Below are 11175 nucleotides of genomic sequence, written 5' to 3'. Positions count from 1 at the left end.
CTCCCAGTTCTCCCAATCCTAGTTAGCCCACCACTCCTTCTCTTATGACACATGTACAGTTGATTAATTATGTACTTACCTGTCATGCCCACCAGACTGTGTGAAACAGTCATTCTTAAATCCTCAGCACTTAGCCTGGTGCCTGGCAGGTCATAGGTGGTCAAACCATATATACACACATATGTAATTTTGCTGAATGCCTGGATAGAATGAATGGATTCAAGCGTAGATGGTTGGAGCGGGGAATACGTGTGTGCTTTTGGAAAGGCGATGGCCTATGAGAACTGTGTGGTTCTCTTGGCTTCCGCCGTTTCCAGATCGCCCACATTGCTGAAGGGTAATGGCTACCTTCTAAGGTCCCGCCGGTTTCTCTGCTTTGGGACACAGCTCTGCAGGGCACCGGCAGGGGGCGGCGTTGTCACACTGCTGGATGTTCCGCGGGTGACCGTCCCCTCCCCGGACCCCACCAGGCGCGCAGCTTTGGTGACTAGGCCGGGGCTCCCCCAGTTCAGAGGGGGCGGTCTGTCCTTCCTTCCATGCGAGGAAGTTGTCAGCTTGCAGGCGCGCTCCCCTTCCACCCCACCTTAGCCTCACGGACCCTCTACGGCAGAAGAAAGTTACTCCTAGTTTGGGAAACGCAGCGAGCCACCAGAAGAAAGGGTGGGCAGAGGGCGAGCTTTCTAGCAAAGATGGTGGTGCGAGTACGGGTGGGGATAATCATCACACTCCTTTCGCACTGCCCACGCTGGGGGGAGAAACTCTTTTATCCTTTAAACTCGCACCTTGTCTAGCAAACTAGCTCATTCCCACTGACGTTTGTTTTCACTTGAAAAAGGCAAACCTTAGCACGGTATTACTACCGCGCTTTGCCTCCTGCGGTTCTCAGTGACAGGTCACGCCGCGATGTGTCGGACTCCGCGCAGGGGCTCTTTGCGCGCCACAAAGGCCGCGCGCTACCCGCGCCGGGCGCTCTGGGCCCGCCCCCGTCCTCGGCCTTTGGCCGGTGGCCACCCGGCCGCCAGAGCAGCTCGGGAGTCCGCTTAGTGACGCGCCGGCCAGTGCTCTGTTCCGGCCTCCCGGAGCCGCTCGTGCGCAGAAGTCGGACCCACGCTCGCGGCCCCGCCCTCGCGTCTCCTCAAGCTCGCCCTGAGCTCCCAGGCGCTTCCCGACGTTTCCAGAATCGAAACCCAGGGAGCGAGCCCCTCCTCTCAGGCGCAGCGACTGATTTGAATGGACAAGTGGACTCATTAATTCACCCAGAGACCGGGTTTATTAATGAAGTAAACCGTCTAGCTATACACTCCATGGTGTTTAAAAGGGAAGCCGTGAAGAACCTCTGGAGCCCCATCATCTGTAAGAACCCGCCACATCTGGCGAGAATTTTATGTTTGGGAAGTTTCTGTAGTTGTGAGATTTTAGTTCTGTTCCAGTTTTGAGGACCACTTAGGACTCGTGAGACATTTTTGTCTCCTCCGTTGGGGGAAAAGAAAAAAATGCATAGGCGAGGGAGCTGTATGTAAGAGAAATATATGTATAAATACACGCACATAATATGCGCGCACAAGTACTGCCACTGGCCTGGAGCTCTGAAAACCGCTTGGCTCGGCCCGGCGGGCTCAGCGCGCCGCACCTCCGAGCTCCGTCCGCTGGCGGGCAGGGGCGGCGCCCTATGCAGATGAGGAGGGTGTGGCGAACGCGCTGCGCCAGGGCCCCGGAAGCGCGGAGAGGCCCGGTATAAAAAAAGTACTGAAGACGTTTCCCTCGCATAAGTGCTAAAGCTCCAGAGACCGGAGCGTGTGCGGCGGCGGCGGCGGCAGCGGCGGCGGCAGTAGTAGGAGCCGCCACCTCTAGGACCACCGCAGCTGAGACGGCAGCAGCGCGGGCGGGGGCGAGAGGCGGGAGTGGCCAGCTCAGGCGGCTGGGGTCTGGGAAGGACTAAGTCGCTCGCCGCTGCCTGGAGCGCACTCGCAGCTCCTGGAAGTGTTGCCCCTTCGCGGTTCCTCCCTCGCTGCGCTCCTAGAAGGGGCGGCCGTCTTCAGGTGACACAGACGGGACTCCCGCTTGCGCTTTCCAGATGCATCAGAGATACTTTTGGTGCGGGGCTGCTCTGCGGGGCGCGGTGCGCGCGGCTGGGGACAGGAGGGGCTGGGGAGGAAGAGTCTCAGAGGAGTCAGTCCCCAAGTCAGTCAGGGAGCGAACCGGGGAGGGGGCGCGCTCTTTCCTCTACGGGCTCTTGTTCGCTGCCACGCGTCCTCACCTACCTTCTTCTCCCCTTTTTTTTTTCTTCTTTTAGGACCGACCAGGGCCAAGTGGCATTCGGCGGGCACTTCATGGCGGAAGGCGAGGGGTACTTTGCCATGGTCGAGGACGAGCTGGCCGGCGGCCCCTACATCCCCCTGGGTGGCGACTTTAGCGGCGGCGAAGTCGTCGTCAGCGGCGGTTTCGGCGGGCATTGCTTGGACTATTGCGAAAGCTCCACGGCGCACTGCAACGTGCTGAACTGGGAGCAAGTGCAGCGGCTGGACGGCATCCTGAGCGAGATCATCCCGATCCACGGGCGCGGCAACTTCCCCACGCTCGAGCTGCAGCCGAGCCTGATCGTGAAGGTGGTGCGGCGACGGCTGGCGGAGAAGTGCATCGGCGTCCGCGACGTGCGCCTCAACGGCTCGGCCGCCAGCCATGTCCTGCACCAGGACAGCGGCCTGGGCTACAAGGACCTGGACCTCATCTTCTGCGCCGACCTGCGCGGGGAAGAGGAGTTTCAGACTGTGAAGGACGTCGTGCTGGACTGCCTGTTGGACTTCTTACCCGAAGGGGTGAACAAAGAGAAGATCACACCACTCACGCTCAAGGTAAAGCCACCCGACTTGGGCCTGGGTCCGCACCCGGGCTGGGCTGGGGTGCGGCGGGCTGAGGGAAAGGGGTTTTTCAGAGAGACTTGTGTTTGGTGCCACAGATCTGCGGCCGTGACAGGTTTGGGCGCGCTTATTTACTTTGCTTTTGATTAAAAAAGAAAAATGAGTAAAGTAAGGTGCGTGGACAGTGTTGAGCGTTTTACTTGGTGCTTCAGCGCCACAATTCTTCTGCTTCCTCCTCTGCCCTCCCTCCTCTTCCTTCTCCTTATTTTTTAACTCTTGGCTTTCCTTGCTTGAGTCTTGTCCAGAGTAGATTCTAAGTGGAAGAATGAAATGATGTAAATCATTTTTTGAGTCATTTTATGATCTAGCCTTTGGGAAAACAGCAGCCTGAAGCAGAACCAAGTCAGTGAGCTTATTGTATTGGAAAATGTGAATAGGTTTCCTAGCTGCATTTAGCTGACTCTGTGTTTAGGATAAATGTGGTGCGTCTCCGGGTTGGTTCATGTGTTAAGGTATAGTGGGTCCCCCCTCCCTACTTTGGTTCAAAGCGCGTTTTATATGTTTAGTTAAAATTATCTGAGGAATCAGCCTCCCAGAATGTCCTAATATAGTTCATTTTGATTGTAACTGCTGAGTACCCCTAGAAGGACAGACAAGATACTGGTCACATCTGTTGCCTCAGGGGGAGAAGAACTGGGTGACTAGAGACAAGGATGAGAGGCAGACCAACTTTTCACTGTATCCTCTTCTGTCTTTTGATTATTGTGTGGATATTGTGTGAATGTTGTACCTGTAAGACCATTTTCAAAAAATAACACTTCAAAAGTCAGACAAGACAACAGAACCTCTCAGTCCTGTGCTACATCTGCCAAAAGCCTCAAATTATTACTTCTAGTCTCCTTCCCAGACTGTAAAACCACTCGTTAAATGTATTTTTTTTTTTCTGTTTTCGGAAGACTATTTAAGCCTGTAGGTAGTGTTTTGCTGAAACTTGACAAAACAAAAGGGAAGGAGCAAAATAAATCTCATCTGTGAAGAGGATGTATTTGTTTATTATTTTTTCTAGGTATGCTTATCTTCTTGTTTTATCTTTTGAATTGTAGGAAGCTTATGTGCAGAAAATGGTTAAAGTGTGCAATGACTCTGACCGATGGAGTCTTATATCCCTGTCAAACAACAGTGGCAAAAATGTGGAACTGAAATTTGTGGATTCCCTCCGGAGGCAGTTTGAATTTAGTGTAGATTCTTTTCAAATCAAATTAGACTCTCTTCTCCTCTTTTACGAATGTTCAGAGAACCCAATGACTGAAACATTTCACCCCACGATAATCGGTGAGAGCGTCTATGGTGATTTCCACGAAGCCTTTGATCACCTTTGTAACAAGATCATTGCCACCAGGAACCCAGAGGAAATCAGAGGGGGAGGCTTGCTTAAGTACTGCAACCTCTTAGTGAGGGGCTTTAGGCCTGCCTCTGATGAGATCAAGACCCTTCAGAGGTATATGTGTTCCAGGTTTTTCATCGACTTCTCAGACATTGGAGAACAGCAGAGAAAACTGGAGTCCTATTTACAGAACCACTTCGTGGGGTTGGAAGACCGCAAGTATGACTATCTCATGACCCTTCATGGAGTGGTAAATGAGAGTACAGTGTGCCTGATGGGACATGAAAGAAGACAGACTTTAAACCTTATCACAATGCTGGCTATCCGGGTGCTAGCTGACCAAAATGTCATCCCTAATGTGGCCAATGTCACTTGCTATTACCAACCGGCCCCCTATGTAGCAGATGCCAACTTTAGCAATTACTACATTGCACAAGTCCAGCCAGTATTCACATGCCAGCAACAGACATACTCCACTTGGCTACCCTGCAATTAAGAATTATTTTAAAATGTCCTGTGGGGAAGCCATTTCAGACAAGAAAGGGGGGGGGAGGGAAGGCTGAATGACCCAGCCCTGATTAGGGACGTGTTTTGTGCAATGATGATCTGCTCCTGGTTTTAAGCTTGGCAAAGCTTGTGGATCCTTTCATAAGTATGGGAGCATGATCTCCAAACGATCGCCACCCACCATCAACCTACCCACCCGGTCCTCCTATCCAATTGGATTCTATCCTGAAACAAAAGAGACCTGTCATTCAAAGCAAGCAGGTTCTCCTAAAATAACATGGGAAAAAAATGCTTGATGACAATATGGGTTTGCAGTACCTTGCTCCCATAGCTTTGCCGTAGGAAAGAAAAGTGAAGTTTCTTATAAGATGGAATTCACAAAAGGGAAAATAGAAAGGATAAAAGGTTTCCTCTCAACTTAATTATCAAATCAGAAATTCATATAGTAACAACACAAGAAGAAGGGGAACTCCAACATTGGGTTTACTACCTGAGGCTTGTAGCAAGTGCTTTCTGTGAAATTATGCTATTGTGCTAACAGAAACGGCTTGCTCTAAATGAACGGTAGTAGGTTGGTGCAGTTTTCATAACAAACAGCAGAACTCTGATGACACAATCCATTATTTCCAGCTGCATGCATAGCTCACATTTTTAAAATGTGAAAATGCAAGCAAAAACAGCTGTAGCAAAGAAAGTAATGCTCAAGGACCAAAGATTTAACAGATAAAAATACCCAAGTAGAAGAGATATAGTAGAATATATAAAGAGTTACTATATTTGTTACACACCAATATACATCAAAGTGCCTGTTGCCTTTTGAAAATTTGGAGTGGAAAAATTTTATGGTTTAATGATTATTTTATTTTATCAGGGACTAAAGAAGAAAATAAAACAACACATAAGCTTGTGAATGGTGGAGGAAATGCCCTATTTTTTCTTGGCAAATACTTGTATAAAGTTAACATTGTTGGTGTGATATTATCATAGATACATATGTATGTGTATGTATATTATGTGTGTATATATTCATATTTGTGACGAATATATACACACAAAACATTGACTATGGTCTAGAATAATGTAGCAAATAGGAAATGTTTAAATACTGTGTTTTTATGTTTTCAACAGGATGACATGAGATGTGGGCATATTGCATTGATGAATTAAAACCCACATCTAAAAATATTAAAGCAAATGAAGGAGGAAAACAAGTAATATATTTGATAGGAAGAGCAGAAATTATACATTTTTAGTAAGTGTTTTTCCTTTTTATGTGAGCCATAGAATTCCACAAATGGGAGAATATTTGTTTGGCAGAGCACTCTTTATTTTATACTGAAGTGCCATTTTGACAGTTTGAACCCTTTTATTTTTTGTAGTACTTGCATGCTTCCATGATATATAATCCAGTGGATCATTGATCAGTGATAGTCTATTTAAATCCCTGACTGCTAAAAAGAACTTCTGGTGATCTGAACACTACTTATTAATATTTAAATAAATTTTTTAATGAATGCATTCTGCGTTCCAGGACCACTAGAATTTAGTAAATGTGAAATGACCCTTTTTAAAGAGTATTTGCACAATTGCTTAAAATTTATATATGAGATATATATTATATATAAAATTTTATAAATTCATGCCAATATGAAACATCTCTAATCTGGTTGTCACACTGCATTTAAATATTTAGTACTGTACTTTAAATTCAATCACTTTGCATTGACTCAAATCCAACTTTATATTCTCTTTCCCAGTTATACCTTTGTGAAATGAACTGGTATTACTATTTCAGTTCAATGACAGCTAGTCCTGACACCATCCCTTCTCCCAGCCCTTAATTCCTTTGGACACTGGTCTCTGGAAATCAATTTGTTAAAAACAAAACTAATACATAAAAACCTTCCCTTTGTATTGTGAAATAGCCACGTAATCCTTATCAACTCTAGTGGATGAATGCTTACTATGGTAATTTCTCTGAAGAACCAACCAGATTTTTATGGCCAGTTAAAGAGGGATTGGGGAAGAGAATAGCATCATCCTATTGGCAGTGTAATTTGTTTGTTATCTGGGCATCACTCAGATGCTCAGTGCTAAATTAATCCACCTGAACTACCTTTTGCACATCTTTCTTTGAAGCCTTAACAGGAACTTGATGGGTTTGCTGTAGCAGCTTCCCTGTGAATTCTGTCCTAGCTGTAACAGCTACTGCACTGCCACTCACTGCTTCCTAGGGAACTCTTCCTTTTCCCATGTTGGCTCAGTCTCCTTCACTCCAGCCCTGGGTCTGAAAAATTAATTGTGAATTCCCAGGAAATACTAGTCCATTTGCAGAATAAGCCTGATACTTAACTATCAGAAACCAGAGCTCCTCCTGTTTACCTGTTTGGAAGCTTTCTAAAAGAAAACAAAGGGAATGCTTGGGAACATCGGAGCAGCTGGTAATCTGCCTTCATCCTTCTCATCCTAACTCTTGACAAATGAGTTGTCCACTATTTTTAAAGGAATCTGGAGGTCTCTGGCTCTGCCATGGCAACAACCTGCTGTTAATTTATGACACAGATTTTTGTTTGGAGGGGCCTTATTTGATAATATACTTTTCATTTGTTTTCTCAGATATTTATGTTCTTGCTTACTCCAGGGTTGGTAGCATAGTTGAAAGTGCCAGCACCCAGCATTCAGATAGAACAGGCTGTACTCAAGACAACCTTCGGCATTTATACTTTAAAACTTACATAATTTATTTCTATTTTGTATGTACTATAGTCTTGTGCATATGTAGTTGAACAAACAGTGGAATATATGTCTTTCTTTGTGGATGTGTGGCCTAAAAATTTGAATGTCTGGTGAAAGAGATCCATGTGTATAGGTCAGAGAAAAGAACAGTTCTCAACTCCTGATTAGTGCCTGTGATTTGCTTGCTTTTGTGTTTATCTGGCCTACTGTGCTATTGCTTTAAAACAGGAAGAAGTTTTATCTTCTAGAGAGGCTCTTTTCACCTGTCCAGTCTGGCATGTCAGGACATTTCACCAGTGACAATGCCTTTTAAAAAGTTTACTTAGTTTGCAGTAAATCTAGTTGCTTCAAGAAGTCCTACTTTGATATGGACTTTTCCCTTCCAGGAATGAGATCAAGTATCTGCTCACTTTGATATTGGGTGGACTATTTTAACATGGTTCCAAAAAAAGGCAAGGATGGAAGAATATCTGTAAGCCAAACCAAGGAGGAAATGCAAAGAAAAGTGAACATACTGTTTTGCCACCTCTGTTTGCTTAATGTTGGTTGCTTTACTGTGCATAAAGTTGTTTTCAATGCAATGCTTATCAAATAAATATTGTGAACTATTTTGTAAATGAAATGTATTATGTTGAAAGCTGTCAGCAGTTCAAAAATAAGCTTTTTTGTTGTTTGAAGACAAAGTGTATTAGATGAAACCAAAAAGTTAAAAAAAAAGTAATTTTATATATAGTACCTATTTGAATATAATCTTTAAGATTTCTTATAGCATAGCCTTTTCAGTGCTAAGAAAGAATCTCTATGTAATATTTTGTTGTAATAATGGCTTGCAAACAAAGTACGTGGTAAAAGTACAAAGTTGGAAGATGTCAAGATAACTTGGCAAGACTTGCTGCAAAAGTCTTGCGGAATGGAGGAGGCTCTGCCCGCTGGCTGTCTCTCTCTCCAACCTCTCTCCAACCATTGCCTGCTCTGAGACGTCCTGTTGCAGCAAGCTGCACCTTGGGTCACTCTTTTGGAATATTGACTTTAGACTGTGCCACAGGCAGAAAAGGAGTTGATGGAGAATGGACTCTTAAAAACTGACATGTTTGAATCAGTGCTAGAGGGAACAGATCGTGAATTTTGTTTACAGCATCCAATATTTGGATTTTTTTTTTTTTTTTTTTTTGTAAATAAAAAGAAGTTATTTTTTTCTATTCATTTGTGTCTGTTGTTCTTGGTGTCTGTGCTGGCTAAAGATCATGTCCTCTGAATCCCATACTGTGTCCATGAGAAAAGACAAGGCGGTATTTGAAGAAGACCAGCCTTTAGCAACTTTGTGATTGGAGTACAATAAATTAAAACGTTCAGCTTTCAGCCAGCCCATCTCTGACTGGCTCATTAACTCCAAAAGAATTCAGTGGGTGCCAAAATTGTTTTCTTTGGGCACTAACTTAGCTGTGTTAAGTGACTCAGAAGAGCTGTTTTCCAATATCGGTAGAGACTCATGGCTCTGGACTACAGGGCTCTAGTAGCCCCGAGTGGGCCTTGGTATTCATGAGTAGGCCAAGTGCTTGGTATTCATCGGTCATCAGTGATTTTATATACATTATCTGTTTGGGGCTCTATACTGTTATTCGAAGGAAACGTAGAAGGGAGAGCAATCATAGGATCTAATATGTTGTACTTCGTGTGTCTGCCTGTGCTGGGTGCAAAGAAATCACCCTTTTGACTAGTATTTACGTGATCTCACCTGTTCAGATCACCAGGGGGCATGCATTTATTTTTTAATTAAATATTTTCTTTGTGTAATTTTGGAGACTTTCTCAATACTAGTAGCATGAGAATTTGGTAATCCTAGGCTATTAAAGGACCTACTGGTGGTTTTAAAAAATATTTGAAGTCTTGATGTTAGATGGAATGCATGCTTGACACTACATCTATGAAAGAGCCACTCCTGGTATTAAAAGACAGCCTCCCACACATATACATCATAAAAATACAAGGTTGTTATTTTGTTTACATGATACAAGGGTAATTTCGTGTCATGCTCATCTTCCTTTGTTGCAACCTCTTCATCTGTCTGCACCAGTCCCTCACCTGTCTGTGGTCATCATAATTCTTTTTAAACAAGGTTTGAATAAGTGCAGTACATGTGAAGCTCCTCCTAGACTTAGATACACCCTGCTATTTCTAGTTGAATTACTAGGCTGCATTTAGCTAAGCCTATAAAGAACCCACCCTTCCTTTCCTTAGGAACGTCATGCCCTAAGCATTCAGTTTCTTTAAGACGAAAAACGAAAGACAAAAATTAATACCCAAAAGCAAAAACGAGGAAATTAAAATCATGGTCTTTAAATATAAGGTAGAATAAGAACTATTAAAATCATCGAATACTTCAGAAATTAAACTGTAATTTCCTTCTTAGAACCACATTTGAAGTAGATGGAGTGAATGTCCTTCAGTCTGATAGCAAATATTTTTAGGTAAGAGAGGCGGGGAGACATTTTAAAATGACAGTGGCTTTTACCATGCAAGGCCCAGATCTTGGTTTCTAATGCCAAGCTTCAAAAACGGGAACTAGGTCTCCTTGGACAAACGGCTTAATCTAGGGCTGGTGTAGGGAATATACCAGAGGAACCCGGAGCACCTGTAGTTCCAGAAAGTAAAGATATGCTAAAAAACAAACAAACAAAAAACACAAAAAACAGAGCAACGAGGGCCATGTCAAAAGGACACAGGTGCCAGCTGAAAGAGTTCCAATGGCCGAAGCTTGAATAATTTGAGCAATGAAATAAGTAGCATTGGCTTATAACCCAAACTATAAAATACCCATGAGTCCCTACAGATAGAAATAAATGATTGCATGAATAAATAAATAAGGGTAAAGAGACAAGTTTCATGTGCAGAATCTATGCCTCCTCAAGGAGCTGGAGCTTAACTCTCTCTGTACCTCTTGATTGTGGGCTGTGCATAGTGACTTCCTTCCAAAGTGTACAGTATGGAAAAGGGTGAAAAAGGAGTGTCTGTACCATTGGCGAAACCTGACAAACTATAGATGACCATGATCAATATCAACAGTGATAAATCACGAAGATAACATGTATCAGTATGAAGTGATGAAAATGGCACTTTACCTCTGTTGTTTTCCTCCTCAAAACCCATAACCTCTAATCACGAGAAAAGCACCAGACAAATCTAAATTGAGGGCATTCTCTAAAATACTGGACAAGTACTCATCAAAACCAGGAAAATCTGAAAACTACCACAGCCAAGAGGAGCCTAAGGAGACATGACAACTAAATGTAATGTGGCATCCTGGATGGGATCCTGGAACAGAAAACGACTTGAGGTAATCTGAATCAAGTATTATTGAAATAATATTCCAGTACTGATTCATTAATTAAATGACAAATGTACCATAGTAATGTAGGACATGGGGAAAGTGGGTATGGGGTATATGGGAACTCTGTACTACCGTCACGATTTTTCTGCAAATCTAAAACTATTCTCAAATAAAAAGTTTATTTAAAAAAATGAAGACTGAGTGACCATTCCTTGCTATTTCTAGGGAAGTGACTCCCTGTGTAAAAATTACAGTGAATAGTTAATTTTATTTTTAACATCTTATGTACTTAAAATGTTAGGAGAACATATGAAAGAGTGAAAATAAAATTATGTGTTCTATGTTAAACTTTTAGAGAAGCT

At 43.7% G+C, this 11175-nt stretch overlaps 1 protein-coding gene across 3 annotated transcripts; it reads left to right on the top strand.

The window, feature by feature from the left end:
- Window positions 1–1118: 1118 nt before the first annotated feature.
- TENT5A (terminal nucleotidyltransferase 5A) lies at window positions 1119–8684 on the top strand. Of its 3 annotated transcripts, none has more exons than XM_074333226.1 (3): window positions 1119–1353; window positions 2294–2852; window positions 3962–8684. In XM_074333226.1, exons 2-3 carry the CDS (start codon window positions 2331–2333, stop codon window positions 4736–4738), a joined length of 1299 nt encoding a protein of 432 aa, XP_074189327.1. In that variant the 5' UTR covers window positions 1119–1353; window positions 2294–2330; the 3' UTR covers window positions 4739–8684. The 3 variants fall into 3 exon arrangements, with proteins under 3 accessions (XP_074189327.1, XP_019585122.1, XP_019585123.1); XM_019729563.2 differs by lacking the exon at window positions 1119–1353 and adding an exon at window positions 1720–2094; XM_019729564.2 differs by lacking the exon at window positions 1119–1353 and adding an exon at window positions 1723–2039.
- Window positions 8685–11175: the final 2491 nt, after the last annotated feature.

The sequence above is a fragment of the Rhinolophus sinicus genome, linkage group LG05 (genome assembly GCF_036562045.2).
Source record: "Rhinolophus sinicus isolate RSC01 linkage group LG05, ASM3656204v1, whole genome shotgun sequence".
NCBI lineage: Eukaryota > Metazoa > Chordata > Mammalia > Chiroptera > Rhinolophidae > Rhinolophus > Rhinolophus sinicus.
Note: the sequence above shows the minus strand (reverse complement) of the source record. Positions and strands in the feature narration are given on the sequence as shown.

Bases quoted from the DNA above. Each gene is read 5' to 3' on its own strand.
- TENT5A (XM_019729563.2), top strand. From the start codon at position 2,075: ATGCATCAGAGATACTTTTG. The intron at 2,095-2,293 runs GTGCGGGGCTGC...TTCTTCTTTTAG, and splicing joins ATGCATCAGAGATACTTTTG to GACCGACCAGGGCCAAGTGG. The intron at 2,853-3,961 runs GTAAAGCCACCC...TTTGAATTGTAG, and splicing joins TCACACCACTCACGCTCAAG to GAAGCTTATGTGCAGAAAAT.